The sequence below is a fragment of the Mustela nigripes genome, chromosome 2 (genome assembly GCF_022355385.1).
Source record: "Mustela nigripes isolate SB6536 chromosome 2, MUSNIG.SB6536, whole genome shotgun sequence".
Lineage (NCBI taxonomy): Eukaryota > Metazoa > Chordata > Mammalia > Carnivora > Mustelidae > Mustela > Mustela nigripes.
In genome coordinates this window covers 63,229,780-63,250,082 of record NC_081558.1, presented here as the reverse complement: position 1 = coordinate 63,250,082, position 20,303 = coordinate 63,229,780, and the positions used below count along the sequence as shown (strand labels likewise).

General features: G+C 37.5%; 1 protein-coding gene across 7 annotated transcripts in view; it reads right to left on the bottom strand.

Moving 5' to 3' along the window:
• The window catches only part of LRRFIP2 (LRR binding FLII interacting protein 2), a 107,853-nt gene that overhangs the window by 28,910 nt on the left and 58,640 nt on the right, over positions 1 to 20,303 (bottom strand). For 3 of the 7 annotated variants that reach the window (XM_059390582.1, XM_059390584.1, XM_059390586.1), the window contains exons 5-7: positions 7,473 to 7,517; positions 6,156 to 6,272; positions 3,339 to 3,410 (exon numbers count right to left, since the gene is read on the bottom strand). In XM_059390582.1, coding sequence (XP_059246565.1) covers positions 3,339 to 3,410; positions 6,156 to 6,272; positions 7,473 to 7,517 — 234 coding nt within the window. Of the gene's footprint in view, positions 1 to 3,338; positions 3,411 to 6,155; positions 6,273 to 7,472; positions 7,518 to 13,545; positions 13,636 to 16,134; positions 16,204 to 18,445; positions 18,503 to 18,965; positions 19,014 to 19,851; positions 19,897 to 19,977; positions 20,026 to 20,303 lie in introns of all 7 variants that reach the window. The other 4 variants (XM_059390583.1, XM_059390585.1, XM_059390587.1 and 1 more) reach the window with 2 other exon arrangements.

Genomic DNA, 20,303 nt, shown 5'->3' with positions numbered 1-20,303 from the left:
TCCATCAACTGCCATATAAGCAAAATGCGGTAAATCCACACATTGCAAATAGTATCCAGTTGTGACAGAGAGATAGAGAGACAGAAAGGAAGGAAGGAAGGAAGGTTGTTACAGCGTGGATGAATCTTGGAAACATTATACCAACTGAAGTGAATCACAAAAGACTACATATTATATGATTCCATTTATATGAAATGTCCAGAATAGACAAATCCACAGAGACAGAAAATAGATTAGTGGTTACCCAGGGCTGGGTGTGGAAGAGGAAGAGGAAGAGTGAGGAATGACTGCTAATTAGGACAGGGTTTCTTTCTAGGGTAATGAAAGCATTCTAAGACAGGGTTGCGGTGATGATTGTACAACACTGTAACTATGCGAAAAACCACTTGAATGGTGTACACTTTAAATGGGTAAATTCTACATGTGAAGTGTCTCTCCATAAGGATACACACACAGTAAGAATGCTTCATAAACCAGGGCTGTATTAATAGGCAACATTTATATCATGACTGGGAACAAATATAACCCAAATAAAAAATAGAAGCAAGTCATTGTATAATGGTTTAAATATAGTGGGATCCTAATATAATAGAGAATTTAGAATGATTCTGATCCCCTGAGAGGGGCTAGTAGCATTAAAAAAAAAAAGTCTTCCTGACAGCTCAGTCCCACAGAAGAGGAGACATAACTACATGAACATCAGAATCTTAAATAGTTTCACAATAGATGCAAAAACACAATATTTAACAATAAATTTGATGTAGCAGTTATGGCACATACCTTCTTTGAACAACAGACCATGGAAGATGGTTTTAAATTTAAGTCAAGATAGTTTTAATTATTTCAATCTAGCTTACATAGTGGTATCTATTAGGAATTAGTTTTACTTAAATGTGTCTAAGGCAGTGATTTTGCAACATAGACTCTATAAACTAGCAGCAACAGCATTAGGGTAAACATGCAAATTTTCAGCCACATCCCAGAACCAATGAATGAGAAAACCCTGGAGTAGGGTCTGGCACCCTGTCATTTAACAAAACCCCGGTGGTTCCGCATGAAGGCTAAAATGAGGAAAAGCACCCCAAAGACTGCCTCATTTAATCAAGAACAATGTCATAAGCCATGACCCATTATCCTTTTTTAATAGGATACATTTACACCATTGCACTTGATCACCGATCAGACCATTTTTTAAGCAATTTTTCTTCCACTTAAAAGTCATTTCAAGGGGCGCCTGAGTGGCTCAGTGGGTTAAAGCCTCTGCCTTCAGCTCAGGTCATGATCCCACGGTCCTAGGATCGAGCCCCATGTTGGGCTCTCTGCTCCGCAGGGAGCCTGCTTCCTCCTCTCTCTCTCTCTGCCTCTCTACCTACTTGTGATTTCTGTCAAATAAATAAAATCTTTAAAAAAAAAAAAAAGTCATTTCAAGGATAAATATAACCTGAAGTCAAGCTCAATTATATGGTGACCAGGAATTATGAAAAGGCGGGGGGTTGGGGGAAAAACGGAGGTATGGGTAGGATGGATGAAACAGACAAGGAGATTAAGAGTACACATATCATGATGAGCACTGGATAATGTAGAAAATTATTCTATCATGTTGTATGCCTAAAACTGATACAGCACTATATGTTATAGTTCAATAAAATAAATAAACATAAAAATAAATAAAATGCGTCTCTTCTAAATGAAAAAAATAAAGCAGGATACACCACTGTATATCACAATGTAATTTTTCCTTTACTCTGGATATGCCTAAAACTTGCACTGAACATGGATATATTTAATGTATTTCCTAAAGTTTTCCTTAGCATGGTATCATTTATGTGAGGAACATTAGGTCTTGCCTTTTTTCTTAAAAAAGGGGGATCTTGTATCTGTTTGGTCTCAAATAAATTTAATCTGTTCTTCTGTATCAAAGAATGTAATAAATAGTTGATCTAAAATAAAAGGAAAAATGTTTTAAATAAAATAAAAAGCAAGTAAAAATAAAATAAAATTAAATTAAATTAAATTAAATTAAAAGCAAGTAAGAATGCCTCTGAATTACTTGCCTGCTTTCCTGATACCTATTTTCAGTATGAGTGTATTTACTTAATATATAGGATTTGTTCCCTTGATCCAAGATATTTCCAAATGTCTTGAAGTTTAGAGACATTAAAACTAACTGAGCACATCTGCATACTACCTCTGTAATTCTACTATGTTTACTGATAGCCTTACACTGCTGTATCAGCAGCATCCACACTACCTTCACAGGCACTCTCCATAGGACTTCCTACCCTTTTTGGTCCTGAGTCTTAACCCTAAGTTCCTTACGGACAATAATCATACACATGAAGCTTCTGACTGCTAACTGGACTACTTCACATCATGCCAGGGAAGCTGATGAAAGCCTTGCCCATTAGGCCTATGCTTCATCCTTTGGGCATATCCTGAATCACCTTCCTGAATGCCTTACTTACGTGATTTTAGAGGCCTGATGTGTATTTTTCTATTTCAGATAGGGACATGAACGTGTTCAGGAAAACTTAGTTTCCTCATATTAGGTTTGAACTTCATAATAAAATATGGGGAAGAGCATGGATAACCCAGGACAACCAAACTGTCTGCCTCACTTGGACACTTAAATATTGAAAACTGGGTAGCTTCCTTGCTTGGAAAAGATTTAGGCCCATTTAAATTTACCCCCAAATTCTTTAAAGCACTAAATCTGTTTAATTCTTTTTGACCTATAGTTTAAAAAGGGAAAAGAAGAAGAAACAAAACAAAAACACAGGCCTCCTACCTCAGGGTCCTTCCTCCAAAAGGAGTATTTATAATAATACACTTGTAGATGTTTTCTTCCTTCTGTTTTTAATACTGACTGAATTTGGTGACAGAAATAGGCAATACTCTCTCATTTAGCATGGAAGAATTTTAAGGTCTAATTTTCAATTTTTAAAAAATGTGTGCATATACACCACACACACACACACACATACACACACACACACACACACACACACACACATTCAGAGTTTTTTAAGAGTTTGCCCAATTGGATTTTGTATGGCTAAGATATAAGGGACATGCAAGAATTTTACAAGGATTAAAAACTCAAAGATATAGTAAATATCTTTTACTGAATATTCCAAAAACCATACTAAACATTTAGACATAAGCAGAGACTGAAAGTTCACCTTTCCTATGCATTGCAGGTTAAGCACATGCTTGAAAGACCAACACTGTTAGTAAAGCTCTGTGCACTGAGGTTAACAGGACTTGTGAAACCAACTTTACCCAACCCTTCTACGTACAGATATAGCATGCTTGGGCTGCAGAATGGGCCCTGATACCTTTAGTTCTTTAAGCCCTTGCATGTATCTCCCTTCTACATCCTGTATCTGGTCCTTAAGGTCATAGATATCCTGCAGGACATAGGAATGAACCATTGCATAAAACCACGCACAAACATATCTCAAGTCTCAAAGATCCAGATGAAAATGTGAACTACTTTTGCATATTCCAGACTAAAAGCAGAGAAATCAAAGTACACAAGCATAACCGTCACTCCAAACCATGGAAGAGGGCCAACAGGTCAGGGTATGTGGGGCTGGAGAAGGTCGGGAGTAATCAGCTAAAGTGTTCAATATTTTCTTGGCATTAACATGTGTTGAAACAGTTTTAGCAAAGGGGGGTATATATGGAAAAAAGATGTATAAATTATAATATTTATAACATGTAATATTAAAAATGTTATAAATCATTCAAATCATTTTTAACATAATGCTTCATCTAGAACTAGTAAAATGCAGTAAATTAATTATAAGCAGGAAATTTTAAAGTTTTTAAAACTGTAATAAATGGATATGACCAAAGTTGCCTTTTAATGACGTGCTTACCAACCACAAATAATTTGGGAGAAAATAAAGGGAAGAAAGTTCAACACCAACATTTTAAACATTATGTCAAATGAGAGAGTCTATGCTGAGGATGCCATTTAAATGATGAGAAAAGAGCACCTGCTCCAAATGTTACCATAATCCTTAAAAATAAAACAGGTCAAATTTTAAATGGAAAATACAGTTTTCCTTATACCTGACTCTGCTACATACAATCTACTCAGATACTTGATTTAAGGAGAAAATAACTTCTGTGGTTATTTTCCCTAAGTACCATTCTGCAGTAGAGATAGGACCAATTCTCCAAGGACAGTGACATACACTTCCCCTGACCCTCTTCATTCCCTCCTTAGTAGGTTTGTCTGTCTTCAACTCATTGATTCATTCAACACACATCAAAGGGCTACAAGGAGCTGAGTGTGAGGATACAACTCTCACTTTCTTTAAGCAAGTCAAGTCATTCTCTTAAAGAAGCAATAAAAGGAAACAGCAAGCATAAGCTAAGCTGTGAGGCTAAAGAGCCTTGTCCTCCTGTGTTCTGTTCCACTGAAGGCAAGAGTTTATTTTACTCAACTCTGCACCCCCAGCACCTATGCCTGGTACTTAGTAAGAGCTTGGTAAATAGTGATACTTGCAAAGTCATGCCATGTCAGCCAGATGTAGCTCTCCTTCCTCCTGACTGCCACTGCTACAATCCTCGCCACCCTCTAACCACTGGCCTGCTTTTATAGGCTGCCCACCTCAAGCCGGACTCCTGTTCCAACCCACCGACAATCTGACTCAGTACCCCAGTCCCCACCTCCTCCCCATTGCATCAGCACCACGGAACCTCCACATTTGGCCCTCCTCCATCTGCACCCTAGGCATTCCTCAGGCACTCTGCTCCTCAGTCACCCTCTCCTTCCTTTGCCTTCTTGTCCTCTCTCTACTGGCTCAAGTCAAGCAATGAAAATAATATTCAAGCCCATCTTTGAAAGAAAACACAACCTCTTAGCCTCCTATCTCTCTCTGCTATTGACCAATCAATTCCAGTATTCTCTTCAGAGCAAGTTTCCTGCATCTTCTTCCATGACAGTTTTGACTTCACTATTCAGCCACAGGGTACTGCTCCCCTCACCTCCAGTGCTTCCTCCAATCTGGGGTCACTCTTTACGAATGCAAATCAGATATTCTCAACTCCCCTTTTTAATATCCCACAGTTGCCAGGGGAAAACCAAATGCATTCTAGGCTCCCATACATGAGGCTTTGTGGACTGAGCCACGACTACTTCCTGGTCTGCCCCTCACCCACCCCTCCTCCTCATTTCTTATCCTACCCTTGGGCAACTGTACTATACCAGAAGGTTCTCTGAAGTTCTGAGAAAGGCTTTGCCCTTCAACTATGCCTGGTTCATTTGTATTCTTCCTTCATACCTTAGCTCAGAGTGTGTCTCCTCTGAAGAGCCTTTGTTATCTTTTTTCCTAGTCCAAAATAGCTGACCCATCTCTGAACTGCCTTAATAGCCCTATTCTGGCTATGACCTAGTATCACACAACTTGGTTTTCCTGGTTTCTATCAGTTTGTCTTCCCTATGAAACAGTGAACTCCTGAAGTTCACAGTGTGTTTCACAGCCTGAATCTCTGGGGCCAAGGGCTCAGTAAATGTTGAGTGAATGAATGAATGAATGAATGAATGCAATTTTTATTACTATACTTCCCCCCTTGCTCAAAAATAGCAGGTTCAGCAAACAGACATTCAAATACATTTTGAAAGTCCTCACTTTTAAAATAAAAAGGTTAATAAGACAGGGACTCAACCCAGGGGACTCAACTCCAGTATTTCTCTTATCCCAAATATCACTATACCGATCATGGAAAATTGAGAGATAACTATATTCAAGCAGCCAAATAATACCATAATGGCTCAAAAGACTAACAATGTCTAGAGTCTGATTCCTTGCATATCCATATTTTCCATCTAAAATATGGCCAACTATTTCTGAGAGAATCACTTTACAGAGGTTAACAAGTTTTTTGGCACCTGTAAATTAGCAGAACTCATTCCAGTATCATCAAATGTTCAGGAAACAGAACAGAAAAATGAATTAACTAATCTCCTTCCTTTCAGACCTGAGTCACATTCTTGAACTGTCTTTAACAATTTTTTTTAAAGAAATCATAGTCCTTTTCTTTTTACTATGTCACATTAAATGTTAAATAGTTCCAGTATACTATACCACAAAGAAGCCAAAAAACAGTTTTGAAAAAGCAAACCGAAGACTGCAGTTTACCCGCAATTCACTTAATGAGGTGTCTGGATCTACTAAGCTGCTGGTGTCTCCACTCCCTCGTCTGGATGAGTTTCCACTTAGAGGGGTTGTTGCTGAGGCAGAATTCCGAGATGAAGGCTGGAGAAAGAGGAAGGGGACACATCTAAGTCTTCTTTCTTTCCAAATACGTTTGTCATAGAAACTAAAAATGGGCTTGGGGTGGGATATGGATGAGAATGTGCAGACAGTGTAGACTGCTGCGGGAAGAAGGTATCCAGAGAAGGGCCCAGGCATACTACGCATAACTTTGTTCACTTCAACACTTTACTGGAATCTAGAATTCATAATAACAAAGGAAATAGTTTGTGTGCAAGTTGTTTTCTAAGTTTATCTTTGCTATATTGTAAACAACACTGGGGGGGTGAGCACATCAGATTAATTTAAAACAGTTCAGGACTTATAACTGGTATGCTGATTAGCAGTCCTACTGAGTTCCTGAAGCTGCTCTTTTAGAATCTTTTCTTTTTCTAATACTTGGATAGAGCTGGAAACAAAATTGGCAGCTCGAGCAAATTGTATATCACTATGAATTTAGACTGCTAGTCCCACAGTTAGTTTAAATGCAAGATTATACTATTGGATTAATAAATGACACAGACCTACGCTGTCCGATACAGCAGCCATTAGCCATGTGAGGCTACTTAGCATCTGACATATGGCTAGTGCAAATTGAGATTTTATTTTTAATTGTAAAATACATAACCAGATTTCAAAGGCTTTGCATGGAAAAAAATAATGTAAAATATCTCATTAATACTTTTACACATAGATTACATTGACATATTTGGGTTAAATAAAATATACTATTTAAATAAATTTTACCTACTTCTTTTAACTGTTTTTTCTTTCTAAAAATACTCTAGAAGTTAGAGACTTTAGCCCAAAACAACTCTTAGAAAAAGGTTATTTTACCTCAAAAAAAAAAAAATTAAGCATGGGGGGGGGACCTTCAGAGTTTGTCACCACCATTCCTAAAGACACTTCATTTTCAGTGTTTAATGGCTTCTTCTCAGGATCGAATTCTAGGGAATGAAAATCAAAAGAGCAGCCAAAAGCTTAAGAAGTGACATTCAAGGAAATAAAATGCAGTGTCTTTTCTCTTCCCAGTGCTTCACATGATTCAACCTCAGAGGAATTTGGGGGGTCAAGGACAGGAAATAGATGAAGAAAGGAAGAGTAGCTCCACCAGTTCAAATGTAGTAAAATAATGAAACAGCAATAGAAATCAAGTTTAATTGACCTTGAGAATCTAATTCCCTTAGGAATTTATGTACTCACCCTTGTGTAATTTTCAGCATACTGTTTGTCAGATTTTTCATCCAACTAGAAAAGAACAGAGATAAAAATCAGTAAAGATGCTTAGCATGCTGGGGGTTTTTGAGGGAAAAAAGAATTGACCTCATTTGAGTTCTCCAAGTTCAACTGATGTTTGGAACCTAAAAGTAAACATATTGAAACTGAAATAAAAGTTGAGACACATAAGACAAAATGTCAAGAACTTTAATTCTTATCCTAAGGATGACATGCGGTAAGCAAGCTGTCCTTATGCAGAAGTTTAGAATTTGCAGATTTTCTTTTCATGGTATTTGAAACATGTTAAAGAAAAACATGTAAACTTGAGCTTTGGCAATGCAAATATTAACACCAAAAAAAAAAACCCCTGTACACATCAAAAGGAAAAGACTGATAAAACCAAAAGCCAAAAACTTTATTATCTAAACATTATTAGGACACAGGACATATAGATTAAGATGAGTACACTTGGCCAAAAAAGTTCAAATTTGATTAAAGCAAGTTAAATATATCATCAAAAAAGATTTCCCCCATAGCTCATAAGGATTCAGTTCTTTGGCTTTTGTTGTTGTTTTACTTTTTTAAGCAATACATTCACATGTGTCAAAAAACAAACAAACAAACAAACAAACAAAAAACAGCACAAAAGGGTATGTGAAGTATAAACCTCTCTCCCTGATATACCACACCCAAACCTTCCAATTCTTCATCCAAGGGCAACCAGCCCCCAAGTCTTTAACAAACGCTAAAGTTATGTCTCAAAATATATTCTATATCTTCTTTTTCTCCAAGTTTCAGAGATTAAAGAAACTACCTCATTTTTCTTCTTGGCATTTATTACTCCCTAATCCCATGATATCTATTCACTTATTTATCATTTGATCTCTTTCTCTTTATTATATGCTCTAAGTCTCTATGATCATTTCTGCATTCCTAACATCAAAAATAGCACCTAGCATACAGAAGGATTCACAATTTGCTGGGCAAATGAGTAAATGAATCATACCCCATCTGTATTTACAGACTGACTTCATTTACTTTAACAACAGCATATTGTCCTATTGTCTGGGCACGTCTGGGAACACCATAAGGGAGTTATCCTATCTTCTGCAGATAGGATTAGTGTTTCTTTCATAAAGAGAGGTACCTTAGAGGTCTAATTCCAAACCCTGACCTTACAGCTGAGGAAAGAGAAATTCAAGAGGTGAAAGATTTTCCTCAAAGTTGAACGACTACTAAATGTCAGGGATGAGTCCAGATCTCAGGTTTGTGAATCTTTAACCCTGCGTTCATATAGTTTACCCGTATATACAGCCCCAATTACCATTAGGGGGAAAAAGTCACAGAGAGATTTAACTAAATGAAAATATATCGAGACTCCAACTCCTACATCAACCCTCCCAGCCCAGTCTAGAAAAAAGATTCAAAAACTTTCCTGTTAATTATTAAAATACAAAATGTCTTTATTTCCGGCTCTATTCAGATCACTTCATTCTAATTTCCTCATATTTGAAAGTTTTTCTGTTCTTTTTCACTGCCCACATTTATCATGTTCATTTTTTCCTCTCAGTATTTATATAAAAGGTGTTTACTTTATTCAGTAATATAAATACTATCTTAGACTTTGATCTTTTTGCTTCTTTTTATTGTAATACTCTTAAAAAAGAATTGATTTTAGTTAACTTTGATTTTTTTTAAAAATCACATATAAAATGTTTTTGGAAACAAACCATTACAGTAGTTTTTAATACTGGCAATTATTGTCGCAAAAAGGAATAAACTTCCATCACATTTGTACTAGTAACATGATGCCTGATACTTAAGAGGGTTATTCTTCAGAATCAAAGAAATACTGTAACTGAATAAAACAGCCATATATTCCTCAGAGTACATCCCACCCCTCTTCTACTAATGAGTTAAACAGAAAAGCAACATTTGAAACACTCTTCTAGGTCTATCTGAAATCCTGGCTCCCAAAAGGACCCCCCAAATCCACCTATTTTTCTTAACAGTCATCTTGAAATGATCTTACGTTTCAGAAGCTGCATCACTGAACTAGTCCATCGCAATGTTGACTCTATTGCTTTCACTGTCTTCTGACAGATCCCAACTGTCACAACCCAAACTGATCATGCGCCAAACCTCAGGAATTGTTAAGGCAGCAAAAAATGCCAAGAGTAGCCATGCCGCAGTCCAGTCATTTGGGCTGCAGTGACTTGGCCAGAGACTCCAGTTCTCACTTCTCAGATTGTGTTATACTATGTGCTGTCTTCCATTTAGACAAAAAGCTACTTGAAACCTGCTGTTCTAAAAGCCCCAGTGCTCTCTCTAGCAGCCCAGAGCTCTGTACAATGGCTCTGAAATGACACACTAGTGTTCATAATGATGACCCAGAGTCTGCCAGATCCTGAAAAGGCTTTTCAATGGAATAACATTTAATCATGCTTAATATATAAAGGTATAAAATAGGGAAGGTTGGTTTTCAGCTATAGGATGAGCAAGAGGATCTAATGCAAAACATGACTACAGCTGATAAAAAAAACTGTGTAAATAACAGTGGAAAATATGAATATGTACTAATATATAAAACATTTCTAAGATTAGTAAGTGAGAAAGCAGAAAACAAAGGCTGCATATACGATATGGTCACAATCCTATAAAACATGCAAATTAAACTGAGATAGAAACAATACTAAAAGTAAATCAAGTAAAAAAAAAAACCCCAAAACAAAAAAACACTAAGCAAAGCTTCCCCTCCTCTGTCCCCCACAAATATGGCCCTTGGGACTTAGTCATTAATGTTAACTATAGCTTACTATTCTCAAAAAGTTTCAAGTAAATATCATGTCATTGTACCCTTAAATAATTAAATAGGTAATTTTCCAATCAAGAAAAGGGCTTCTTTGATAGCTGGAACTTGGAAGTCAGCTAACAAGCTTGCAGTTTCATATTAGTATTAACGTGAAAAGAAGAGGAAGAGAATCTGGGTGGCTCAGCTGGTTAAGTGCTGGACTCTTAATTCCAGCTCATGTCATGATCTCAGGGTCCTGAGATAGAGCCCCATATCCAGCTTTCTGCTTAGTAGGGAGTCTGCTGGAGATGCTATCTCCTTCTCCCCGCCCCCATCCTCCCTGCTGGCAGACACTCCTGCCTCTTGATTTTGGCTCAGGTCATGATCTTGGGATCATGAGATCAAGCCCCAGGTCAGGCTCTACACTGGAAGAGTGTGGAGCCTAAGCGTGGAGCTGGCTTTAATTCTCTTTACCTCCTCCCCTCCCCTTGTGTGTACCCACTCTCTCTCTCAAAAAGAAAACAAGATTTTTTTTGAAAGGGTTGTTTAGAAATAAAGACCTGTATCTTGTTCTCATTATACTTTTTTTCTTAAAAGGAGATTTGAGGGCACCTGGGTGGCTCAGTTGGTTAAGCATCTGCCTTCTGCTCAGGTCATCATCCCAGAGTCCTGGGACTGAGTTCCACATCTGGCTTCCTACTCAGAGGGGAGTCTGCTTCTCCCTCTCCCTCTACCCCTCCCCCCTGTTCATGGTGTGTGTGTGTGTGTGTGTGTGTGTCTATCTCTCGCTCTCTCAAATAAATAAAATCTTTAAAAAATTAAAAAAGAATATCAGAGACCTGATATAATTGAGCTATGCATATCTAATGTATATAACTTATAGCATGCAGCACCCACTCCGCCAACTTTAACAGTAAATCTAATGTAATATATATGATCAGAAGATAAAGGTATTCATACTAAGGCATTTGAATTAACTTAATCAACATATTTATAGTTTCGTTTAATATAGTTATTGGAGTCTAATCCTCCAACTTCTAATGTTATATATAGATGTGATAATATGATCAAAAATTCTGTCTGATGGTTAAAAAAGAAAAACAACCAGAAAAGTGAAGACTGATTCTCTAACCACAGAAGGGAAGGGAGCAATTGATTTTAATAATCTCCTAAAGCAAAAATGGCTGAGGATTCCATTCAGAAATGGTCTATTAATAATCAGTAAAATGAAAGCACATTTACGTCCTTTTCCCCAGCCTGATGGATGGGACAAAGGAACAGTGCAGAAGAAAAGACCAGAGGCTAGAGCAATCATAAAAACTGTATAATGAGTTTTTCCAAGTCTGGGCCTGGCACCCTTTTCAGCACTCCTAGTTCAGAAGTTATAAATGCAGCAGAATGTATACATATGTCTGATCCACAATGGGGAAGCCTAAAAGTGTCTTTTAAAATTTTGAATTCATTGTCAGCATTTTCAAATCACGATATTTCACATAAAAATGCAAATTCCCTAGCTTATCATATCAAAAAGTGTGGGGGTGATCTTACCAAATCAAGTCCACTTTCCATTTATCTACGATGAGCTGCATGGTTACCCTTTTAAAGAAATACTATTAGAAAAAATTCTTGCTCTAGAGAGAGGAACAGCAAATATTTAGGCTTTGCCATAGGGCAAAATTAAGGATATCATATAGGTACTTAGATAACCATGAAAAAAAATATATATATATATAAACCATTAGCTCACAGGCTATAAAATAAGAGGGTGCTGGCCAGATTTGCCAACCACTGCTCTAGAGAGTCTTTTAGCTTATAAGGCGTACAGTGTGATGCTTTGATATAATGATGCATATATATCAAATCATCACATTATACACCTTAAATATATATACTTTTTATTTAAAGATATGTAAATAAACCAAAATAACTATCTGGGTAAAGAAAAGAGTTATATTAAATTAGGAGAAGCAGGAAGACTTTCTTTAAAACTATCAAGCTTCTCACTGCTGTGTAGTTACTAAAATAAATTGCCAAGAAATACATGTAAGGAGGACAGAACCACCATCACAAATTAAAGGCTAACAGAATTCAAAGTATTTAAGAAAAAAGAGATGTATAAAATAAATTAAATTGTTTATATCTACCCAAAAAAAAGGCTGCTAAGCAAATCATTAAAATGAGCAATATTTCAGGGAGCCAATCTTCCAACTCGGCATACAGATTCCCTGATCTGACAGAGAGCAAGACAGGGCTGCTATAGAGCCAGGTTTGAGACCTAACAAATTGGAATACTTAAGGACCACAATTAAAATTATTTTCCAGATTAAAGTCATTCAAAACTAGCTATTTAGATACAACCAGCAATGTGCTAAATATAAATAATATCTCTTCATTCAAAAACTAACTTTTTGGCTAGGAAACATTGTCTCTCACCTGCTTCAAAGTGCTTGAAAATCAGACAGCACTGGTCTATGGGCAAAACAGAACTAATTCCAGCAAAGGATAGGAGGTGTGAAAGAGAAAAAGAGGCTTTTAGATCAGGCAGAGGGGTATCTGCTGGTTGGAGTTCCTTCATTAAGAGAAATGCCTCGAGGCATCTCTACTGGACAATCTTTCCTAAATTTAGTTCCCAATAAACATGAAAGCAATGGACAGAGATTTCTTCAAGATAATGTCATAGTCCAAATGATTAAAATCTATTCAAATTCTTCCCAGTTACCGTAAATTAGTGATACATTACTAAATAGTATTTTCTATTGTTCAACCTTCAAAATCTGTCTAGTACGTTATATACTCACCGAAATAAAAAGGGAAGAAAAATTTTAAGACAGATCTGGAATATCTATATATGGGCTAGGTATTAGGTTTTAAGGAATTATTTTTATTTTTATTAGGTATGATAATGGTAGAGTGAACATGAAAAAGAAATTCTCAATTAGAGATGCATACTGAACTACTGGGAAATACCATGGATCTGCTTTAAAATAATTCAGAGGAAAAGAAAAAGATGAAGCAAAACCGGCAGAACACTGACAGTTGTTGGAGCTGCTGATGCGTAAATTTTCACAGAAAAGTTTTTGTTGTTTTTTTTAATCAGAGCATATCAGTATATACATTCCAAAACAAAACAAATAACTATATTTTAGGTTACTGTATTCCAATAAAAATTAAAGCAGCAAATTGAGATCCTAACTTTCAAATAGCTAATGTATTAGCCATTAGTCAAAAGGCTGAGACACCACAACAACTCCCATGCAAGACACTCACGCTGGTCAAATCGGGGGTACTGACGTCATCCACCTCAGAGACTATACTCCCCCTACGATTGGAGCGACTAAAATAATCGGCAGTAGAAACCTTTCAATCAGAAAAAATGACATGCTTTAAAGGTTAAGAAAAAAGAGAGGAAACGGATAAGAACAATGGCATGCAAGGGAAAAGATACTGTTTTGGTGCTTGATCTAGTATCACGCAATGAGGAAACCACGGCAATGAACCTACTCAAAAAAGCAGAAAAGAAATGTAAAGGGGGTCCTAAAGGAAATCACAGCTCCCTGAAATAAGCCTTTGTGCACCTTTAACTCGAGCTGTATCCCACAGAGATCATGTAATGGCTGAGGGCCGGCCAAGGCTCCCATGTTGAGCACTTGTATCATCCTCACAAAGAGAGTACTGACCTAAAGCCTCTACCATATTTCAAAAATGTATAGTGCATTATAGCTCTCAACTCTATTAAGCAAATATATGCTCAACACAGGGTTCTTTGCAGTTTACTGCACCTTTTGCCCAATTTCTTTTTTTTTTTAACATTCTCAACATTTATTATGTTTTATACTGAACTTTGTTCCTTTCACATGTACTTTTTTTTCTTTTTTTTTTTTTAAGATTTTATTTATTTATCAGAGAGAGAGAGGGAGAGAGCGAGCACAGGCAGACAGAATGGCAGACAGAGGCAGAGGGAGAAGCAGGCTCCCTGCTGAGCAAGGAGTCCGATGTGGGACTCGATCCCAGGACGCTGGGATCATGACCTGAGCCGAAGGCAGCTGCTTAACCAACTGAGCCACCCAGGCGTCCCTCTTTTTCATATTCTTCAAGACCAGGATCTGTGGGGCAAAATAATGGAAGAACTACACTGGCCCCTTTCTGGTTCCCCTAATCAGTCTTTTCCCACCTGAGACTTTGTCATTGGCCTAGAAAGCTCTTCTCCGGCTCTTCAAGCAGCTGGCTCCTCCCATTTCAAGTCCAGCTCAAAGGTCACTTCCCTTGGGGAAGCCTTCTCTGGCCATCCCACATGCATCCCTCAATGTGCCCCGTCCTATCACCTGTTTTTCTCTTCACAATCCCTGGGGTTACTTCACTTTTCTTCCTTTGTTTGTTTATTTTCTATTTCTTTCACTAGGATATACGCTCCATGAAGTCAGAAATCCAGTATGTCTAGCCTACCATATTATTCCCAGCACTTAATACATGCCTCACATGTAACAGGTACTCCATAAACATTTGTCAAATTAATAAGTAAGGAGTATTTTTTACCTCACTCATCAGATTTCCTTACCTCAGCTCTGTCTGATTACCTTATTTAAAAACTTTTCCCTTCCAGGAAGGGAATCTGAAAGTCTATCCCGAGACAAAGAAGGCTTACAAGTGTGAAGTTTTGCTAAGGGCTAGTACAGTCAAGCAACAGTATTTTTATTTATACTAATTATAATACAACTTAGATTTAGATATACTACTATTTTACTGGTTCCTACTGTCTCAAGAATTTTGTAGTTATTCTCCATATAGTAATGCATTTAATGCATATATATTAAGCTTACCTACAAGGACAATTATTAAGATCCCCATTACAAATAAATTGCCACTAACGCAACTAACAGGTTGTAGAAGTGGCTCAAACCCAGGCATCATTACTTTAAAGTACCTGCCTGCCCTTTCCATTCCATCACTCTCCAAAGGGCTTTCAGGTGTTCTGGCTTGTTTTTTCTCCTTCAGCTCTGAGGATGAGCATTAACTGGCTCACCAATGGACCACAACTGCCTTAATTAGATCACTGCATTTTTGGCAACAAGTCTCACAAACACTTGGGTGTTCCCCTTTCCTAGGAAATCTTCAGGTTTACAGTCGTTCACAAAACATGGCTCTTTTCTAGCTCTAAGCTGACATAGTATCCTTATCAATGTAATTTTCAAGTCAATTCTCAAATAGAGCAAAAACATTATCAGCTCTTTGAAAAACTTCCAACATCATCAAAAGAATAATCTGAAATTACATAATTTGTATTTTGGCGTAGCTATTTGTTGCTTCTACAATTATTATGATAGTTGCATTTTTAACCAGAATTTTTTACCAGGATTTCTAAATTTTGCCACCAATGACGCTTAAAAAGTTCTCAGGTCTTAAGACGTATAAACTATAAATAATACATCTCAAATTCACAATGAAGAAAGCAACTCATGGCAACATGATCTGTAATCCATAGTTACAAGTTTTATGCAAAGCGGAGCATTCATTTTGCTGGAGAAACGTTTTTTGTTTCTGGTGAACTGTGCACATAAATACATGCACATAAAACAGCAACAAAGAATAAAAACTGAAAAATCTTTCAAATATACAAAGACCAGCACCTAAGAGGTATAGAGAGGCAAGTTACTGATGAAAGCTTCCATAGCCCACAGAGAATACATATTCACAGGGACACATTTTTGAAGGCAAATTATTCATATAAGCTCAATTTGAGGAAACTGCTCATTTTTGTCAAATGCAAATTTCACTTTCCAGTAGAGTTCATGGGATCACACACAGGGGGGCAACTTAAAAACTTATAAGTGTATGAGTTTGCATACAAACCACGCTCACCACACTGTCCCTTCGCCCACGACTGGTGCGACCAGAAGACGCAATGCTTGCAGTGTCATCATCGGGAAACTACAGATATTAAAAGCAGATAATGAAAAACATGTGATGCCACTACAGGTCTTACCTGGCTGTAAGCACATTGCGCAAGGTTTGTGGAAGCACGCAATTACTCTCCAAGAGCCTATCACTGGCACCAGCTATTGTGCACCGTCAGACAGAAAAGTGGCTTCTAAGTATAATAAACCATCACTGAAAACCAAATGGTATTTCCAAAAAGCACACAGAATAAAATACTACTTTATCTTTTATTTAAGTTACAGAAAAAAGAGGACAGAACTGGAGGGCTAGGGCATAAATAGACCAACAAAAAACAGCTAGGGATTTCATGCTTTTTAACCACTAGACCCTTTGGGAAGCCCATCGGGGGTCAACAAGTATACTTAATGCTTAAGTTTGGGAGAGAAAAATATAAGAATATCTTCAAGTGAAGTATGTCAAACACAGAATTTCCTACCAGCAAGGACTGAAATGATGATTCTTATTTTCCTTTATTAATTCCTATGCAACAGGTGGAGATATTTCTAACATCACCCTAGAGTTTTCTTCCTATTTCATAAGCAGCAGGAGGCTCATCTTCCATGTGTATAGGTTACCTCCATTCTGACATCACTGAGGAACCATTCTGGCATCACCAAGATATAACTTTGAATCCAACTTGCAAATGAAACAATATGTAGCCAGCACACAAGGACAAGGTTCTACACTTGACTGAAAATATATTACCACCATTTTATTGGCAAGGGGCCATAACATTGGTACATTAAAAATGCTACCGGGTCCAAGGATTGCCAAGTGGAATTTTATTACAGAGTGAGATAAAAGTAAACTTCCTACTTTTGTCAAAAAGCCTTTATCTCCTAAACATTCCTGTGTACATTTTCATTAAGGAGTGGAATTTTTGAGAAGTGCCTCTTGGAAATGGAAGGAGAACAGAGCCCAATATGTATGTAAAAGAAAACCCATTTTGGCTCACCTATGCCACTCCACAAAGCAATCTGTATTGACCATTAAGAAACTGCTTTAATAATTTCTCCTATTTTGACACTGTCAAGAACAACAAAGTAGTTCCTAAAGTCAACATTTGCCTTGGAAATGTAAATTAGTATAGTCTTCCTGGTGGGCAATATGGCAATATGCCATCATAATTTAAACATATATACATCATTTATTTATTTTTTTGACCCCCATCACTTACTGATTAGAAATTTACTTTATATGAGATCTATTCATAAGTACACAAAAATATACTTATATACAAAAGTCCACTATGCAAGTGTTTGCTGTAGCAAAAATCTAGCAACCTAAATATCCATCGACAGGGAGTGGGAAATACAAGCTTCCAGTTATATAATGATCAAGTGACAAGGACAAAAGCTACAGCATAGAGAATCTAGTCGATGGCACTGTAATCACATTGTATGGTGACAGATGGAAACTACACTTGTGGGGAGCACAGCATAATACAGAGTTGTCAAATCACTATGTTGTACACCTGAAACTAATGTAACCACCTTGTGTGTCAACTATATACTTCAATTTAAAAACAAAAAATCAAAATAATACCTACCAAAAAATTAATATATCCAAGAAATCCTGAAAAAGAAATGTGCATCCCATACACTAGTGGGATAATATACTGCCCTAAAAAGAATGAGCTGACACAAAACTATCTCCAAAATGCATTCAGTAGAGAAGGAGACATATGGAAAGGGTCAGGAGACTTTTACTTTGGACTTTCCTTAAGCTAATATTACTTTTATAACTTAAAAAAGTGTTCTAATATTCCAGAAAGATTGGGTGATTAGAATTGCCCCAGTTTTGTCTTTTATGTAAACAGTTTTTAAAAGCTGGCTTGTTTTATTACTTCTCCTTTCACTCCATTGACTGAAGTGCTGGCAAGTGAAATGGCTCAATGCAGGAAGTCAAGACGGAAAGGAAAAACATAGGACAATCAACCTGTATAATGAGTTATCACCACTGAAAAGATAAGAAGTTCACATTAAAAAAATACACATTTTTTAAAACTTCTAAAGGCACTGAAATTTCATTTCAGAAATTATGTGCTAAGTCAGATTCACAAAGTAAACACCAATTAGGACAAATTAGTATACTTGAGTTTGAGGTACTTAAGGAAAATGATAATCCATGCCAAGAGAGTGAACACACATTCTTAATATTCCAAATTGTGAGCACAGATTAAGGAAACAACCTGAAGTATCTAAAAAGCATGCAAAGAGACCAGACAGCTCACCACAGGACTGCTTCGGGCCGAACTTGCTCTTGATGAGTAAGAACTGTATTCAGATGGCTATAAAGTTTCCAAGAAGAAAGGTTTTACAATAATGGCCAGCTCCTTTTCCTGCTGGGGGAATACATCTGTGACCCTGGATCTAAGTGGACACTAGCTCCCGGGGAGAAGCTGACTGTTACTCCTAGGTCTGGAATTCTACCTCCCTCCCAACCCTCCAGATCCAGCAGTCCTCGGCTGGAGGGTGAGGAGGGAAAGGGGATGCCCTGAGGAGCACTGCTCCCATCCTCTTCCTCAGGGACTAATGAACCCAAAAAGTTTTGTCACCAATATTCCCTTCATACTGTGAGCCATGATTTCCAGCAGGCAGTTCCTCACAACTTGGGTAAGAGTCACAACTGGTCAGCTCATGGGTCACAGCTTATAGAGCAACTGCAGGTCAGATTAAATGACTTTTTCTTTGTAAGTAAACTGTGCCCACCTACACATGCCCCCCCCATCACCTCCCCCTGTTTGGACTTACAGTTCGAGACCCATAAGGGTTATATAATCCACCATCATACAATGACACCTAAAGAACAGAGGAAATACCACTCATCTATTTATTCAGGCATCAAAGTTGTTTTGGAAAATGTCACAATTTCTTCACAGTACTCAGTTCCAAAAAAGCATTGTAGAATGGTGTGTCAGGTGAGAACACTCACTGATTGCATAAAGTCCTACATCAGTCCCAAAACTTCAAACTCATACTTCATTTAAAAAGCACCATTACAGTATTTCTTTTCATCATCATGTTATGAAACTAGGAGAAGGAACTTTTACAAATTTATTCTCTCAAAAGAGCGAAATGAGCAAAAATGGAAAGTGAGGGACACAAAGCATTTTGCCCATTGGCACAATAAAATGAAACTACAAAGCCTCACATTGCCAGTCTACTCGAACAGGCCACAGCACAACAAAGCAACAGCCTGAAAGCAACCAGCTCACAACTTGCACATTACACAGAGATAACGGCTTTTGCTTTCTAGTCAGCTTGCTTTATTAGACAGAGCCTAGTATTAACATGGCCAAACCACAGCTGTCCCAAAGAAAAATATGACATCTGTGCATGGGCAACCATTTCACAAAGTATAAAGTGTAGTGGGGCCCATGCAAGTTTGTCTTCTCTATGGGAAACCAACTGTAAGCAAGGGCCTATCAATGGGCAGCAGTATCTGGAAAATAAGGCTGGGTTTTTTTCTTACTACCCTAAAGGTTCTCATTTTAAGCACTAGCAGCACATTCTGCTGTGTACACAGCATTAAAGCCATGTGTCCTTGACTATTTTGTAGGAAAGCTGTCAAGCCAGGGTCAGCACCATGACAGTGGCTCCACCAGGAGTACACACATTCCAAGAGAAAAATACAAACCAGACTGGTACTTCTCAGCAGACCAGAATTTGCAGTATAGGAGGCCTATGAAAAAAGCGCATGATTTAACTCAAAGAAAAGCAACTGGTAGCTCTGACGACAACATGCTTCTCATAAAGTACTAACCCTGGTACTCTTTGATGTCGCCAGAGGATCACTACACAGGGAGGAAGACTGTTAAGAAACAAAAAAACAAAACAGAACCAGATAATTCAGCAAAAGGAGACCTGGTCTCTCCATCACAAGAGCAGAAGCTGTTTATTCTGTACTCCATCATAATTCATTAGCATTTCCTGAGTGCTAAATGTAGTTAAGTAACATGTAAGGTGAGGAAAAACTTAGCCATGAGAAATCTTTTTGAATACCCATTTTAAGGGATGAGAGAAACACCCGGAAAAGTTTTCTATAAATGTGTTTTAAGTCCTACTGGGTTTTCAATAATAATGCTAGGA